At 53.5% G+C, this 18,359-nt stretch overlaps 1 protein-coding gene across 2 annotated transcripts in view; it reads left to right on the forward strand.

Moving 5' to 3' along the window:
* Positions 1 to 18,359, forward strand: part of NWD1 (NACHT and WD repeat domain containing 1) — a 61,585-nt gene that overhangs the window by 12,837 nt on the left and 30,389 nt on the right. For both annotated transcript variants that reach the window (XM_081285967.1, XM_081285968.1), the window contains exons 5-9: positions 3,517 to 4,789; positions 11,748 to 11,951; positions 13,352 to 13,511; positions 15,235 to 15,352; positions 16,624 to 16,782. In XM_081285967.1, coding sequence (XP_081142093.1) covers positions 3,517 to 4,789; positions 11,748 to 11,951; positions 13,352 to 13,511; positions 15,235 to 15,352; positions 16,624 to 16,782 — 1,914 coding nt within the window. The remainder of the gene's footprint in view (positions 1 to 3,516; positions 4,790 to 11,747; positions 11,952 to 13,351; positions 13,512 to 15,234; positions 15,353 to 16,623; positions 16,783 to 18,359) is intronic.

Consider the following 18,359-nt stretch of genomic DNA (forward strand, 5'->3'; position numbering starts at 1 on the left):
AGCCCTGCATAGGCTGTGCTTTCCCCTTTATAGACATATCTCTGATCAAGTTTAACTTAAACTTAGGCATAGCAATAGCTTAACACTAACAAATAACAATATACAACCATTTATAACCATAGACTCTAATAAAAGTTTGCACTTAGGGACCATTATTAAGTAAAATGAAAGTTACTTGAACTTAAGCACTGTGATACCCCAGTGTTCGTCTGATAACCCAGATGCCTACTGTGACTAATGGGTGGGTAGCATATACAGCCTGGATACGCTGGACAAAGGGATGATTCATGTGCTGGGAGGGATGGAGCAGGGTGACACAGATTTTGTCCCAGGACACAAAATGGTGTGCAATTTAAAACATGAATTGTTTCAAACCACCATTGACCTCAGGTAGTTGAAAGCACAGAAAAAGGAAGACTATTAACTAAAATATTAAGTATATTCATTTCTACCATCAACATATTTAACACATGAATTTATATTCTCCACATTAAATATATTGATTCATATAAATATATTGAAAGAAGAAATTTATATAAATATAATTTTACTGTACATTTGCCAAAACTGGTCTGTGACAGTTTCACAGTCTTTCCTTGTTCTTGGTGACCTTGACACCCCACCCCCACCCCCGGCCACACACACAGAGTTCAGGGAATGGAACCAGGGCTCACACATGCCACTAGGCAAGTCCTGCACCACTGAGTCTCACCCTCAGACTTTTAAATTTTATTTTAGTTTAAATACATTTTTTTAAGATTTTGCTTTTAGTTGTAGATGGACACATTACCTTTATTTTATGTGTTTATTTTTGTGTGGTTCTGAGGATCAAACCCAGGGCCTCACACATGTTAGGCAAGCGCTCGACCACGGAGTTACAACGCCAGCCCCTTTTAAATTTTATTTTGAGACAGGGGCTCGTTAAATTGCTGGAGCTGGCCTTGAACTTGTGACCCTCCTGCCTCTGCCTCCTGAGAGCTGGGATTGCAGGCTGCACCGTGCTTGGCAACCTTGACACTTGGAGGAAATCTGGCCAGGTCTTTTGTAGCATGTCCTTGGTCTGCTGTTTCCCAGGGTCTGGGTTCTCCTTCTCTCTCCTGCTGCACCCCCTTTTCTGCTGCCTTTCCCCTGCTACCTGTTTATAACCACACTCTGTTTCCCCTGAACCCCCAGCTCTTGGCAGCCTGGAATGCACCACCATCTCTCTAATGTGTTACTTGAACAATACACAATGGAAGCTCACCATCTTAACCTTTTGAGACTGGCTTCTTTCCCTCCCACGTAGAATGCTCGGCTTCTCCCAAGCATTATTCCATAGAAAAGTCTCACAACAGCGCCCCCATCAGGATGGACGAGTACACCCACATTACAGGGGAGAAAACAGGCTCAGAGAGGTACAGAGATTTTCCCAAAGCCACACAGTGTCCGAGAAGGATTCCATTTTGGAGTGTAGTTGCCTTCATCCCTACCTTCCTCCCTTGAGGCCAAGGGGTCGTGAGGGCTCTCAAAGAAGGATTGTATGTGTGTGTGTGTGTGTGTGTGTGTGTGTAATTGGAGATTGAACCAGGTGGTGGTGGTGGGGGGATTCAGCTATATTCCCAGCCTTCTCCCTTTTCTTTTTCTACTTTTTTTTTGGTCCTGAGGAGTGAACCCAGGGGTTTTTAACCTCTGAGCCACATCACCAGCCCCCCTTTTTTTAAAAAAATTTGTTTCAAGATAGGGTCTCACCAAGTTGCTGAGGCTGATCTCAGACTTCTGCCTCAGCCTCCCAGGTAGCTGGGATTACAGGTGTGCACCACATCTGCCACATCTGGGCGGCTCCTGACTTTTTAAAAATATTTTTTTTAGTTGTAGTTGGGCACAATGACTTTATTTTATGTATTGATTTATTTTATGGGGTCCTGAGAATCAAGCCCAGTGCTCCACGTGCTGGGCGAGGCTCCACCACTGAGCCCAACCCCTGCCTGCGGCTCTTAACTCTGACTTGCCTTAGTCGGTCCCCAGGGTCCCGGGGCCTTCAGCAGCAGAGAACTGGGAGCCTCCGCTGAGCCCAGAGCAGCTTCAAAAATAACTCCTCCCGTCGGACTCCTTCAAAACAACAGCCTCCAAGGAGAGTCAGAGTGGGCCCCGGTCCTGGAAAATGTGGGTCCTGGGGCAGCGGCTGCAGGCCGTGGGGCAGGGGTCGGCCAGCCTGGGCTGCGGCCAGCTCCATCAGCTGCCTGATTTTGTCAATGCAGCTTTGCTGGCGCATGCCCAGGTGCCTTCGTCCGCACGCTGTCTGTTTGCACTCGTGCCCTGGCAGCTGGGTCCGCCGTGGTGACCGAGACCGCCTGGCCTGTGAGGGCCTCGGACACTTACTCTCTGGCCCTTTATGCTTAAAGGCACCGATCCTTGCTCTTAGGACAGAATGAACTGCTGTCTCCCCACGGAAGCCAGTCTCATTAGAAACTCCCAGCTTCCCAGCTTTTGCAGATGCGTGTGCAGCACACACACACACACACACACACACACACACATTTTTCTTGTAGCTTCAAATACCCACTTGTCCTTCTCAGTTGGGAAAGACCAGCTGTTTCCTCACCAGCTGTCTGTCCGTTTATGCTGCCATTTATTCATCTAGACAGGAATGTCCACTCTAATGTTTGTTGATAGAATATATGAAGGAGGCACCTGAAACAGACACACTGGATTTTTTTTTTTTTTTTTTTTTTTTTTGGAGCTGAGTTCACATAGCCTAGCATTCACCTTTGGAAAGGGAACGATTTGGTGGCATTAGGTACATTCATAATGTTGTGCAGCCAGAATATTTTCATCCCCCTGAAGGGAGACCCCATCCCCTCTAGCAGTCGCTTCCCACTGCCCTCTCCCTGTGCTTGGCAGCCACTGATCCTCTTTCCAGCTCTATAGGTCTGCCAGGTCTGGACCCTGAACTAGAGGGACCACACACCCTGTGGCCTCTGCGTCTGGCGTCATGTTTCTAGGGTTCCTTTGCCTTGCAGCAGGTGTCAGTGCCTCACCCCTTTTCATGGCTGTACAGTATTCCACTGTGTGGCTGAACCACATAACTTTATCCATTGCTGTACGTTTAGACTGTCTTCACCTTTGGGCTGCTGTGATTGAGGGTGTGCGAGTGTTTGTTGAATATCTGTTTTCAGTTCTTTGGGGCAGAGTCCTAGGAGTGGAACTGCTGGATAGCTGGGTGCTGTGGGGACTCGGGGCTGACTTTTGCATTGTTTGATGACGGGCTGCTTTTCCACACGCGCTGCCTGCTGCAGAGGTCAGTTGATTAATAATGGTGGCTAAATCGGTGCTGGTCCTGGACTGGCGGTCACCTGCAGGCTTGTTGGACGTGCGGACCCACAGGCCAACTTCTGGAGGTGGGTCCAGCCCTGCGGGTTTGGGGAAGATGCCCAGGTAGCCCCTCCACATGCTGAACTTGAACCCGGGAGCCAGGGACCCCCTGCGGGCCAGCGGGTGACCATGCTGACCAGCCTTTCTACCCCCTCTGCTTTGCAGTCATCGAGTGGGAGATGGAGCGGGGCCTGCTGGGCTCAGCGGCTGGGGAGCGGGGCGCCACTGTCTTCCTTCGAGAGATCCAGGACCTCAACAAGCACATCCTGGAGGACTGCGCCCTCAAGATGGTGGACCGGCTCGCGGACGGCTGCCTGGACACCGACGCCCAGAACCTTCTGAGGGACCTCAAGGGGCGCGTTGCTGACGCACACCCTGGGGTCCTCAAGACCCACCGCCTGCCGTGGAGCCGAGACCTGGTGAACCCCAAGAACAAGGCTCACGCCCGCTACCTCCGGGAGCTGGGCGAGCAGTTTGTGGCCAGGGCTGACCACCAGGTCCTCGAGCATCTCCGGGAGCTGGAGCTGGCCGGGCAGGACCTGGCCTGGCTCTACCAGGAGATCCGCCACCACCTCTGGCAGGGCGCAGAGGCCACCGGGACCTTCTGTGGCCGCCGGGAGTTGCTGGCTCAGCTTGGGCAGCGGCTCAGACGAGACGACAGCCAGCCCCACGGCCCCGTGGTCCTCTTCGGCCCCCCGGGCGTCGGGAAGTCTGCCCTGGTGTGCAAGCTGGCTGAGCAGATGCCCGGGCTGCTCGGCCACAAGACGGTGACGGTCCTGCGGCTGCTGGGGACGTCGCAGATGAGCTCCGACGCCCGCAGCCTCCTGAAGAGCCTCTGCTTCCAAGTGTGCCTGGCTTTCGGGCTGCCCCCACCGCCCCCCCAGGTCCTGGAGGCCCAGGCCAGGGTGGCCCAGCTCCTGTGCGGCCTCCTCCACACCGTCTCCCGCAGGAACTTCGAGTCCCTGGTGTTGCTGCTGGACTCGGTGGACGACCTGGACTCTGTCCGAGGCTCCCGGAGGATCCCCTGGCTGCCTCTCAGGTGTCCCCCAAAGGTGCACCTCATCCTCTCAGCTTGCTCGGGGCAGCGGGGGGCTCTGGACACCGTGCGGAGGACGGTCACGGACCCCGAGGCCTACTGGGAGGTGAGGCCCCTCTCTGGAAACCAAGGACAAGAAATGATCCAGCTCCTGTTGGGGGCAGCAAGGAGGACCCTGAGCCCCACGCAGCGGGACCTGCTCTGGGCCAGCCTTCCGGACTGCGGCCACCCAGGGAGGCTGAGGCTGGCTTTTGAGGAGGCCCGGAAATGGGCCTCCTTCACCGTGCCCACGCCCTTGGCCTCAACCGCTGAGGAGGCGACACACCAGCTCTGTGCCCGCCTGGAGCAGACGCACGGGCAGCTCCTGGTGGCCCATGTGCTGGGTTACATTGTGTCTTCCCGGTAAGGCCCAGTCATGTGGCTTTATTGTCTTGTTATGAGTGGTCGGGGTCGCGGTGGGCTGGGCTGGACCCCAGGGCCTGGGGGGGCGGGCTCAGCACATGCTGCGCCCCGGAGCTGCACCCCAGCCCTGCAGCTCTTTTTAAAATCAAGATCTGATTCATTGTTGGTTTCTTGGGCTGCTGTAGAAGTCGCAGCTGGGGGGCTTAGCATGATGGAGTCATTCTCCCACGGTTCTGGAGGCTGGAAGTCCGTGTGGGCAGGGCCGTGCTCCCTCCAGAGGCTCTGGGGTGGGCCTGCCGGATGCCTTCTTCCCTGATGCCTGGCAGCCGAGCCTGGCTCCCTCGCCTGTGGGTGGGACGCTCCAGTCTCTGTCTGTGTCCACACAGCCTCCTCCTTCCTGGGGGTACGCCATGCCCTGGGTTAAGGCCCACCCTGGTTCAGCACAGTGTCGTTTTGTCTTAGTTACCTCCAAAGAGGGCAGCGAGGCTTTTTAAGTCAGCTCACATTCCCAGGCTTTGGTGGGCACAGATCCTGAGGGGACACTCTTCAGCCCAGTACAATTCACACAATGTAAATTATTTCTTTTAAAAATCTTTAAAAATTTTTAGTTAATTTCTAGCTAAGGGTGGTGGGCACGCCTGCAGTCCAGCAACTTGGGAGACTGAGGTGGGAAGATCACAAGTTCAAGGCCAGCCTCAGCAACTGAGTGAGACCCTGTCTTAAAATAAAATGTAAAAACAGGGCTGGGGGACTGGGGATATAGCTCAGTGGTAGGACACTTCTGGGTTCAATCCCCAGTAACCCCCAAGTTTGATTAATTTTGTAATTGACAGGCAATCCTTGCACCCATTTTTGGTCTCAGTGTGACCTTTCACTACATGTATAAATGACCAACTCAGAAAAAACTTTTAAGACACTCTTTTCCAAAGACTCGACCACAAGGAGGTGTCTAAGTTTAATTCCAGGCTTGTAGCTTTGGAACCAACCACAGGCAAAAAGGAAAGTCCAATTCCAATGTGTCTGTAGAGTCAGAGAAAGAAAAAAAAAAAACAATCTTAAAGAAGCAGAGAGAGGAGTGGTGGGTGCCAGGAGCTTGGCAGGGGTGGGCGTGGGTGAATAATGAGATGTTGGTCAGAAGGTGTTGACTTTCTGACATAAGATGGATCAGACCAGCCGTGGTGGTGCCTGCCTGTCATCCCAGTTACTGGGGAGGCTGAGGCAGGAGGATTTCAAGTTTGAGGCCAGCCTCTGCAACTGTGCTAAACAGGGATGGGCTGTGACTCAGTGGTAGAGCGCCTCTGTGTTCAATTGAAAAAAGAGAGACTCAGTTCTGAGAACGAGAATCTAATGTTGTGATGTTCAGCCTGGTGACTGCAGTCAATGATACTGTGCTGTTGACTTGAAATTTGCTGAGGGCAGAACTTAAGTCTCTCTCTCTCTCTCTCTCTCTCTCTCTCACACACACACACACACACACACTGGTAGCTCCACCAGAGTTGGTTATTTGGTTGTGGTGACCATGACCCAAAGCCCACGCGTGTCAACTCACCACGTTGTGCGAAGGACTGTTTAGATGGTGGCTCTGCCCATGAGGTGCTCAGGGCTGTGGCTCCCAGCAGCTCCCTGGGTCACCCTGCTCCGAGAGCCCAGGTGTGGGCGGGAGTCAGAGGCGAGGAGCTGCAGAGGGGAGGGTACTCCTCAGAAGCACCCAGGCACCCAGCTCGTCCCCTGGAGGCCGGGTCAGGCCAGTCAGCAGAGATACCGAGCAACAAAGCAGCTGGGCCGGGCTGGCCGGCCAGACGTCCGAGTGCACCGCCTGGACCGCGTGGCTCCGCTCATTCCTGGGGCAGTTTTCTCTCGCTCAGTCTTTGCTATTCTAGATCTTTCTTCATTGCCACAGTTCCTCGATATGGTGGGGGTCTTTTTGTTTGTTCACCAGAAACTGAACCCCCCTCCATGCCAGTGTTGAGAACTAAGGGCTTCATTCCAAGGGGAAGGGGGGGATCCAAAGCCACCTGCAGCGGATCCCAGGGCTACACCAGATTTCATGTTGGGGGAGATGTCGTGGCTGCACTGAACTCTACAAGTGGACAAGACGGGAACGTTCCCAGGTAGAGGGTGCCCCTCAGGCCACGCTGCAGAGTCTACACAGAGGAAGCAGGGCTCCCAGGGAAGCCAGAAAGTCATGAGTATTAATTTCTTGCCCATTCACCCTTGGGGTCCTCTGTGGACATTGGCTCCTCTTCTAGAATCTTCCTTTCTCTCCCTTGGAACTTCCACTTGCCTTGAGCTTCAGGTGGCTGCCTGGACCTGACATCATCTCACTGGCTTGATTTTTGCATCCTAATGCCAAAATCCAAGGGGGACAGAAATTAGTTGGCCTTTTTGGCCTTTTTGACCAATCAGGAAAGCCGGGCATTTCATGGGCTGTAGGATCCCCCTCTCAGGGCTGGTGGGGAGGTGATATATGAAAGGCGACTGTCAGGGAGATGATTTGGGTGCCTGCAGTTCCCTGAAAATGTGTCATGTTTTCACACAAAGTTGGTGTGGCAGGATGGTTGAGGCTCACAGGCAGATGGGAAGTAGCTCCAAACCAGAGGTTCTCACCCGAGGGAAAGTGCAGACATTTCCAGTTGTCCTGCATGCCCAGAGGAGGAGGTGCTCCGGAGTCTTGAGGAGGAGGCCAGGGATGCTGGTCGTCATTCTACAGTGCTCTGGAACACGCCCCACCACAGAGAATTTGTATATGTATATAAGTGTGTGTGTGTGTGTGTGTGTCCCATCTCTGTCTATCCATCTATGATCTCTATCTCTATTTATCTATTCATCTATCCATCTGTCTGATCATCCATCCTTCCATCTATCAGTCTATCCATCTATACATCTGCCTGTCTGTCTATCGTACTCCTGGTACATGGTGGTTGGAGGCCGGCAATGTTGCTAAATATCCTATGATCCACAGGACAGCCCCATCACAGAGAAAGATCCATTCCAAATGTTGTCAGTATAGAGGGTGGGGACCCATGAGTGACCATGTTAGAGACCGTCTGTCAGTCTTTCTAGCAATTCTGTCTGTATTTATCCGAATCTCCATATATCTGTGTCAGTTGGCTTTTCATCACTGTAACAAAATACCTGAGGTGCTCAAAGATGGAAGACAGAAGAAAGGTTTATTTGGGCTTAGAGCGTTGGAAATTCTAGTCCACGACCAGTCAGCTGTGTTGCTTTGGGCCTGAGGTGAGGCAGCCCACGCGGCAAAGCACAGCTGCTCACCTTGTGGCAGGGAGGAGAAGGCGAGTGAAGGGCTGCGTATGCCCAGGCGACTCCAGGACCTTCCAGCGGCCCCTCCTCTAGAGTTCCACCACTTCCCAAAGCATCACACCTTTAACATGTGGGTCTTGGGGGAACATTTAGGATCCCAAATGTAGACTATTGTATCTTCCTGTCTGTCTATCTATTTTCCTATGTATCTACCAGGCTACTGGCACCTGGTGGAGGAGGCCAGGCATGCAGAAGCTTCCTATAGTGCACAGGATGTCCACCTTGAAGAGTGATCTGGCCCCCAATGTCAACAGTGCAGAGCTGAGAAATGCTGTGGTCAGGGCACATACTCCCCTGGTGCCCTGCTCCCTCCCCTGGGCAAGGGGCCATGGATGTGGGGGTGCACACCCCCTAGGGCAGCTGCAGGGAGTCGGGGACCAGGCTGAGCCTTGCATTCCCTGCCCTGCTGAGTTTGAAGCCTGGATCCCAGTCCAGTCCAGGGAGCTGACGCAGGAATCCTCATTGATTTAGCAGGAGGGGAAGAAGGTTTTTGATTTTTGTAATTAAAGAAAAATTCACATAACTGAAAATTAACCATTAAGAGTGAACACCTCAGTGACTCTGAGCGCATTCGGTGTCATGCAACCGCCACCTCCATCTAGATCCAGAACATTCCATCCCCAAAAGGACGAAGTCCACGCCTATTGGGTAATCACTCTGCTTTTCCATATCTCCAGTCCGTGATCTGCGTCCTGGGTCTGGATCCTGCTCTGGACATTTCACACAAACGGAATCATGTGCCGGGTGGCCTGGGCCTCTGGCTTCTGTCACTCAGCATCGCATTTTCGAGGTTCACCCAGGTCGTAGCCCGCATCTTTCCGTGGCTGAAACCCGCCGTGGGTGCCCGTTCACCCTTCATCTGTGATTCCTCGTGAATACCCCGGCAACAGCTGGGTCCCTCCCACTTTAAGGCCGCAGTCAGCCAGCTGCTGGGAATGCGCACGCGCACGTTTTGACTTGCCCACTTAAAAGTCAGAACTTCAAACCACCCACCAGATCGAGCTTCTGCCCTGGTGAAGCACGCGGGGACCTCCCGGTACTTTTAGAAAAGGCTCTAAGCTCCTTCCCAAGGTCCTGCAGCTCTGCTGCCTTGTCCCTGGCCTGGAGCGCTGTGACCTGAGACCTGCTCCTGCCCTCCTCCCTCCCACCCCAGCCCGGCTGGGCCCCTCTGCTCAGGCGCGTGGCCCCTGCCCCTCACCTTGCCTGTGGCTCACTGGACTCTGCACGTCCTCCTCCTGGTGCCTGGAGCTACTCAAGCTCTCTGTAGTTTTGAGGGTTGGTTTCCTTTTGATTTTGTGCTGCTGGGGATTGGACGCGGGGCTTGATGTATGCTTAGCAAATGCTCCGCCCTCAGCCCCTTTTTTGACACTTTCTTTTGAGACAGGGTCTCACTAAGTTGCCCACGATGGCTTCAAACCTCTGATCCTCCTGCCCCAGCCTCCTCAGTACCTAGGACGGCAGGAATGGCCACAGTGCCCGGCTGCCTGGTGTGTGTTTCCCGCCTGGCTCCCTGCACCCGGGGATGCTGCATGGTCTGAAAGTCTGGGTCTCCCCCAAATTCACCAGTGGAGTTCTACCCCCAGGGCATGGGATTAGGAGGTGGAGCTTTGAGAGGTGACTGGGTCAGGAACTGGATTAGTGCTTTTATAACAGAGGCCCCAGAGAGCTCCTGGCTCCTTCTACCATGTGAGGACACAGCAAAAAGATGTCATTCATGAGCCAGAAAGCCGGTCCTTTCCAGACACCAGATCTGTGGCATCTTGGTCTTGGCCTTGCCAGCTTCCAGAACTATGAGAAAGAGTGTTTGTGGTTTAGGCCCCAAGTCTGCAGTGTTTCTGCTACAGCCCAGAGAGACTGAGGCAGGATCTGCTCTAATGTGGATACGGCTGGCGTGTCCCCGAGGATGCACGTGTTGAAATTAATCCCATCGTGCAGATTAGAAGACTGGAAGTTTAACCTGACTCTGGTGTTCAGAGTGGGCCTTTGGGAGGTGATTAGGATGAGCCAGGTCGTCAGGGTGGGGCCTCCGAGGAAACGTGCCTTCTTCGGAGAGAGAACGGGACCAGCAGGCACACCCCCTGTCTCCAGCCACTCAGGGTTCTGCCTGCAGGAAGGCCATCACCAGCTGGGCACAGTGGTGCACACCTTTAATCCCAGCTTCTCAGGAGGTGGAGGCCAGTCTCAGTGACTTAGCAAGACCCTTTCTTATAATTAAAAGGGCTGGGGATGTAGCTCAATGGTAGAGTGTCCCTGGGTTCAATCTTCAGAACCGCAGAAACAAAACAAAACAAAACCATCCCAGGAGGTGGCCCCTTGACCTTGGACAAGAACCATGATCCAAGACAAGCCTCTTTCTTCTTTTTTTTGACACTGGGGATGGAACCCAGGGGCGCTTAACCACTAAGCAACATCCCCAGCCCTATATATTTTATCTTGATACATTAAGTTGCTAAGGGCTCTCTAAGTTGCTGAGGCTGGCTTTGAACTTGCGATCCTCCTACCTCAGCCTCCCGAGTCGCTGGGATGACAGCAGTGGGCTTTTTTTTTTTTTAAACAAGGTACTCAGTCTGTGGTCTCATGTTATTGGCCACAGAAAATGGGTTACCACCAGTGTCTAACTCTCTGTCCCTGGGAGATCAATGCCTCCAACCAGCCGATGCTCCATCAATGGTTGTTGAACCAACGTGCTGACCCTTAGTGGACGATCCCCACACCCTGTGGTGCAAACAGAAAAACACCACCTCCGTCCCCTGCTCCGAGATGACCTCCGTTCGATTGTTTCCATCCCTGAGGAAACTTCTGGCAGATCCTGCAGTCGCTCCCGTCTGTCACTTGGAACACCTGCTCTAGTCCTAGCCCCATCTTCTCAGCCCACTGAAAGATGGCCCTGCCTCTAGCTCGGTGGATCAGTTAGCTTTCATCCCGTGACAACGTGGAGGAGGGAAGGTTGGCTCCTGGTACCAGAGGCTCCGGTGTGGGGTCCGCTGGCTCTGTTGCTCTGGCCCTGAGGTGAGGCATAACATGGTGGCGGAAGGGTGTAGTGGTGACCATGAAGCAGAGACAGAGGAACGGCGGGGACAGGATGTGCCTTCCAGAGCTTGACCCTGGTGACCTCGTCCTCCTACTAAGCACCACCTCCCAGTAACGCCACCAAAGTAGGAATCCATCAGTGGGTTAGTCCACGGATGAGGCCAGAGCTCCCACGAGCCAGTCGCTGCCCCCCAGGCCCCCCAGGTTGCTGCAAGCCTTCAACATGGACACTTTAGAGGACATTCCAGATCCAAACGGTGAGACTGGCCTTTTCTTAGGCCAGGAAAGACCGGGGTGGGTTGGAACGGGAGCGGTTGTTTCCTGCGTTAATTCCTGAGTTACTGCTTCCTCCCTCCCTGGGCTGGGTCTCAGGCTGCCCCGAGCAGGGGGCAGATGGTCCACGCTCCGTAGATGTGCACGGAGAGGAGATCAGAAAACGCATCGCTAGGTGGGTCAGCCCCGGGGGCCTGGTGCCTGCCGGATGCTCCCAAATGCTGATCCCGGGCCTGTGGGGGCGCCCAGCCGGGGTGCCTGTCTCCCTTTCCTGACTTTCACGTCCTCGGTGCAGAAGTCCCAGGTGATCCAAGCCTGTCTGGCCTCCCCACAGGCACGGTCTCTCGGAGGCGGAGCTGAAAGACGTCTTGTCCTTGGACGATGAGGTGCTGCAGGTGGTGTACCGGGACTGGACCCCCCCCAGCAAGGAGCTGCTGCGCTTCCCGCCCCTGCTGTGGGTGCGGCTTCGTCGGGACCTGGGCCACTGCTTGGCCCGGAGACCCGTGGACGGCCTCACGCTCCTGGCCATCGCCCACAGGTAGGTCCAGTGACACCGTCTGGTTGGGACCCCGAAAACAGGACTCAATGACCAGCTCCTTCTTGACCTCCCACTCCCAGGGAATTAGCTCAGAATTCCAGGCCTCCACCCCAGGGCCTCTAACATACTAACCTCCTCCTCCTCTTCCTCCTCCTCCTCCTCCTCCTCCTCTTACTCCTCCTCCTCCTCTCTTTTATTTTGTGGTTGGCAGAGTGCTGGGGATGGAAGCCAGTTCTCCAGCACGGCAGGCTCTACCTCTGAGCTGTGCCCCCAGCCCCTCGTTTTTTAAATTGAGATGAAACCCACAGAACATTCAATTCACCGTTTAAAAGGCACGATTCAGTGGTGTTTTGTGCACTCTCTGTGCTGCCAACCATCGATTCCATGTCCTTCTGGATTATTTCCATCACACCAGAAGGAGATCCCCAGAGCCCTCGGGAGGCTGAGGCAGGAGGATCGTGAGTTCAAAACCAGCCTCAGCAACTGCAAGGCCCTAAGCAACTCAGTGAGACCCTGTCTCTGAACAAAATATAAAAATTTGGGGGATGTGGGATATGGGAGAGGGCCCCTGGGTTCAATTTCCCCACCAAAGGGGGGAAAAAAGGTGACCCCTGTCCCCACCCGCAGTCACTCCCACTCCCCCCTCAGCCCCTGGCAGCCACTGGTCTGGCTCTGTCTTTCTGGATTCACCTGTTCCGGACATGTCATGTCCACGGAGTCACACACTGTGCCTGGCTTCTGTCACTCAGGGTCATGTTTTCAAAGCTCGTCCACGCTGTGGCCTGTGTCAACGCTTCCTCCTTTTTATGACCAGGTGACATTCCCTGTGTGGCTGCACCACCTCTGTCAACCCGGCCACCTGCTGACGGACAGCGGTTTCTTTCCACTTTTTAACTATCTCAGATAGTGCTTAAGGAACATGTGTGTTTGTCTTCTTTTCTTTTATGTTTTTGAGACAGAGTCTCCTCATGTTGCCCAGGCTGTCCTGACCTTGAACTCCTGGGCTCAAGCGATCCTCCTGCCTCAGCCTCCCAAGTGGCTGGGACCATAGACAGGTGCCACTGTGCCTGCTGTTCAAGTTTCTGTCTGAACCCGGTTTTGGGTTCTTTGGGTCCATACCCAAGTGGGCTTGTTGGGTCAGGTGATAATTTATTATTTTATTTTTAACCTATTGAAGTACCCTGAGGTTTCTTTTAAAAGTACATTTATTTAAGGGAAAACAAGATGGCCCATTTACAGATACGCACTGAGCAAGGCATCTGGCAGGCAGTCAGCAGAACCTGCACGCACCCAGGGATGGAGTGGGATGGACTGGGGTTTGGAAGCGGCTCCTGGAAGACTGGTGGCTGCCTCTGAGCCTGCTGTGCCCTCGGGCCATCAGCCTGTGTCCCTCCCTGCAGACAGCTGGCTGAGGTGGTCTGGGTGCGCTACCTGTCTGGGCCTGAGAAAGCCAAGAGGCACCGCGTCCTGGCCGACTTCTTCTCAGGGGCTTGGAGCCAGGGCACCAAGAAGCTCATCACCCTGCCGCTTGTGGGGAAGCCCCTGAACCTGGACCGCAAGGTGAGGTGACAGGCCTGCTCCCCACCGCCTGGCCGTGCCTGGTGGACTCGCCTCCACCTCCCCGTCCTTCCCATTCTCAGGCCTTCCCGACGACCTCTCCTCCCTCCCCATGCGAGCTGCCTCCTCCATGATTTGGGGAGCAGCGGAGGAGGGAGAAACGACCCCAGCCCAACTTTCCAAAGGGGGAACCCCCACATTTAATACTGCACCAAGTCCTGGCATCTCAGGGTTTTCACTCACCTCCTGGGACTGAGTCCTCGTGAAGCCTAACAGTTCTCCCCGCCCTCAATCCGCAGCCTGGTTCTCCGTCTGTAGGTTCGACCGATCACAGTTTAAACATATTTTTAAATAAAAATGGAATCTGGTCCCACCTGGGCCACTTAGCAAGGCCCTGTCTCCAAATATATCACTTTCTTATTTATTTTTGGTACCAGGGGCACTTAAGCCACATCCCCAGCCCCTTTTTTATCTTATTTAGAGACAGGGTCTTGCTAAGTTGCCTAGGACCTCACTAAGTTGCTGAGGCTGGCTTTGAACTTGCAATCCTCCTGTCTCTGCCTCTCAAGCCACTGGGATTACAGGTGTGTGCCACCACACCCAGATTCAAAATAAATCATTTAAAAAGAAGGGTTGAGGAAGTAGCTCCGAGGTAGAGTGATTCTGGGCTCAATTTCCAGTACCATAAAAATTCCAAAAAAAGGCACCTGTATTGACCATGCGGACTGCAGACTTCATATTCTTGTCACTACTCCCTGAACAATTCAGAGTGACAACTGTGTACGTGGCATTTGCACCCAGTGTTCTACGTCATCTAGAGATGACTTAGTCTGTGGGGATGAGTAGGTTCTCTGCCATTTTCTGTAAGGGACTTGGGTGTCCTTGGATTGTGGTATCCAAAGGGTCCTGGAGCCAATCTCCCATGGACACGAGAGACCACTGAGGCTATTTTTTTTTGTCTGTCTGTCCATGTGTTTCTCGGGGATTAGATATTTTCCTCTGTGAGTTCCATGGTACAATCTTATTTCCAGTCACGAGGTTCCTAAGTGTATCAGGCACTTAAAAAAAATGCTTATGTGATTTTTTTAAAAAGAGAGAGGAGAGAGAGAGAGAGAGAGAGAATTTTTTTTAATATTTATTTTTTAGTTTTCGGCAGACACAACATCTTTGTTTGTGATTTTCTAGTGACAAGAGTACCTTGCAATTATGTGAAGCGCAGAGACTCTTGACGTCGAGAATAAAAACTGCCCCGTGCCCACGCCCGGGAAGACCTGCTGTACCGTTCCTCTGTGCTTTTCCTCTGGTCTTCTCCCTCACTGTCTGGGAGCAGGAGCCTGGGCATCCTTAGCATGGATGCCACGCCCTGTTTTTGCTTCTCCGCCATCTCAAGGCTCAGCCCAAAAACCTCTTCCTCCAGGGAGCCTTCCAAGGTTTCCTCCCTCTCCAGTCTGCAGGCCCCTGCCGTGGCTCCCATTTTCGCAGGCCCAGGTCTGCCGCACGCACCTTCAGGAAACCTTATTCTCTCAGGAAGGGCTGCCTCCCTGGGGCTTAGATTGCTGAGCCCAGGGAGGCAGCCCTTTGCCCCAATCCTGTTTGTGGGGGGCTGTGGGCTATCTCTGTGCCCCGGCCCCAGCACTGTCTGGTGCTTGTCCTGGCCCTGTTTGTGGAGTGAGTGAGTGACCTTGCACCCAGGCGCCAGCTGCCAGCCTCTCTTCTCCTCCGCCAGGTGGCCCCGCAGCCCCTGTGGTTCTCGGACACGGTGGCAAACCAGCGGAAGCTGAAGGAGCTGCCCCATCACCTGCTGCACTCGGGGCGCCTGGAGGAGCTGAAGCAGGAGGTGCTGGGTAAGGCCGGGGGGACCACAGGTCCCCACTGCTCCGCCACGCGCCTGCCTTCTGGGAGGGGCAGAGGGCAGGGTAGAGACCCTGCAGAGGTTCTGCAGCAGGGGGCTTCTGCACTCTGGGGTCCCTGACATTTCTGCAGAGGTCCACAGTGGTCACATGTGTCTGTGTGTCGGGGTGCTGCTCAAACCTAGTGACCCGGGGGTGCCTCTTGACACTGCACAGTGCACAGGACACCCCCACCACAGAGGATGAGCTGCTCCCAGCGCTGATAGGCGGAGGGTGAGAAAACATGCCCTAGCATGAGAGACCTCGTTGGTCTGTCTGTCCATCCACCCAGGTGTGCATGTGTCCGTCCAACCAGCATTTCTTATTTTTGTACTGAACTCAGAGGTGCTTTACCACTGAGCCACGTCCCCAGCCCTTTTTATTTATTTATTTTATTTAGAGACGGAGTCTGGCTAAGTTGCTTTGGGCCTCACTAAGATGCTGAGGCTGGCCTTGAACTTTCGATCCCCCTGACTCAGCCTCCTGAGCTGCTGGGATTCCAGGCATGCACCACTGCGCCCGGCCACTTATCCATTCTTTTATGTCTATCCGTCCATCTTTCTGCCTGTCTGTCTGTCTGTCTGGCAGTGGAGATGTGGATCATTAGTTGAACACCTGCCTAGCATGTGTGAGGCCCTGAGTTTAATCCCCAGCGCCTCAAAGATGTCATCTATCTCTCCATCTGTCTCGCCAGCCAGTCAGCCATCTTTCTGAATCGTCTTTCTGCACATCCCTGGCCGCATCCACTCATCCCCTTACCCCCCCCCCCCATCCATCCTTCCAACTAGCCAGCCAGCCATCTCTATTTTCTGTCCATCTATCCATCCGTCCATCTTTCTGTGGATCTCTCCATCCACCTGCCAAGACATGCCCATCTATCTATCCGTGTTTCCATCTCCACCTGTCTGTCCCCGAATGCATCCACTCACTTGTTCATTCCTGTGATACTGAACCAGGGGCTTTCTGCCCCTCAGGAGACGCATTTGATGGTTACATTAGTCACATTTGAGGGTAGAGATGCTGCTGGCATCTGGGGGTGGAGGCCAGGGTTGCGCTCTGTAGCCCGAAGTGCACAGCTTGCCCACCACCCAGGAGGGTGGTCCAGCCCCCGGTGCCAGTGCTGCTGAGCTTGAGAGCCCCCGGGAGAGACACAGAGGGGCCTCCCCCCCTCCCGGGAGCCGGCGGGAGGTGCGTGCTTCCCACACCCTGTCTGCGTCTCCCCACAGGTAGCATGAGCTGGATCTGCTGCCGCGGCATCTCTGGGGGCATCGAGAGCCTGCTGGATGACTTTGACATGTGTGCCCCTCACGTGGACTCCCCCGAGGTCGGCTTGGTCCGAGAGGCTCTCCAGCTCTGCCGCCCTGCCCTGGAGCTCCGAGGCATGGGTGAGTCCGCTGCCCGGCTGGGGGTCTCTTCGCGGCCTGGCATGTCTGTTCTTAAAAAGAGAAAAAAGATCCCCGCAGATTTTTCATTGGTGAAATTCAAAATATGATAATAGCCGTCAAGGACAATGATTAACTCAGAGAAAATTACGAAAATGAGAAAGATGTGAATTGTTTTTTGGGGGGCAACAACGTTGTGCTTTATTGGGGCTCATGGTTTCTTGTCATCGGTTGCAGAGCAACACAGGGATCTACAAAAACTGTTAACTGCTGACTCAGCCTGGGTCTGGACCTCAGGCTGCATTTTTCCGACCCTTCCCCAGACCTTGGAGAATCTCTCTAAATCCTGTTGCTCTGCCTGTGATGCTGTTTTGTTTGTGTGTTTTTCAAGTTTCATTTTGAACTCAATTTAATATTTTTGGTGCTGTGGTATTAAAGCCAGAACCTCACACATGCTAAACACTATTTTTTAAAAAATTATCGCAAGGGCTGAGGTGGTGGCTCAGTGGTAGAGCGTATGCCTAGCACGTGCGAGGCCCTGGGTTGGGTCATCAGCACCACATAAAGATAAATAAATAAAATAATGGTATTGTGTCCAACTACAACTAAAAAATAACATCAAAAAAAACATAGGCAAAATGCATGTAGCAAATTTTACCACCTTAACCATTTTTAAGTGTTTGGTTTGGTGGCGTTAGGAGTCCACGCGTGTGTCTGACCAACTCCACCACCATCTGCACTCCTCTTTCGCCTTCCCAAGCTGAAACTCCGTCTCCAGGAGATGGGGGCTTTAGACTCCTCCCAGCCCTGGGGCACCCACCGTTTCACATCCTGTCTGGGTGGCTTCGATGACTCCGGGGGCCCTCCCGTGAGTGGAATCAGACACTGTCCTTTCCTGCTTCCAGCCGAGTGCCAGCCTGGCTGGACCTGCTTAGTGTCCAAGACGAGGTGCACCTCACACTACGGTGTGCGGCCATGGCCTACTCCTCTCCCTGAGTGATGTCACTGAGTGCATGTCCTCGGGGTTCATCTACACGGTAGCCTGAGTCAGGATTTCCTTCCTTTTCTGGTTGAATCACACCCCATCGTGTGTCCTCTGCATTTTGTGAATCCATGCATCTGTCCGAGGTGGTTGCTTGGCTTCCTTCGATCTCGGGCAGCTGTGAGTACGCTGAACATGTCAAGTGACAAATGTCTCTCTTTGAGACCCTGCCTTCCACCCTTTTGAGTTTGTTCCCAGAAGTGGAATTGCTGGATCTTAGGGTGATTCTGTTTAACTTTTTGAGGAATTGTGCACCACTTCTCACGGGGACTGTACTTTTTTTAGTCGTCGATGGACCCAATACCTTTATTTTATTTATTTATTTTTATGTGGTGCTGAGGATGGAACTCAGGGCCTCACACGTGCTAGGTGAGCGCTCCACCACTGAGCCCCAGGGGATGTACCATTTTACAATCAAACAAGAACAACTTTCCCTCTACCCTTGGATTTAAACTAACAAAAGCTGAGCAGGAGAAAAGACAGACGTATGTGCATGAAAACTTCACAGAAAAGAGGAAAAAGCCCAAAGATGTGGCGA

This window comes from Spermophilus citellus (assembly GCF_964194105.1).
Source record: "Spermophilus citellus genome assembly, chromosome: 3".
Lineage (NCBI taxonomy): Eukaryota > Metazoa > Chordata > Mammalia > Rodentia > Sciuridae > Spermophilus > Spermophilus citellus.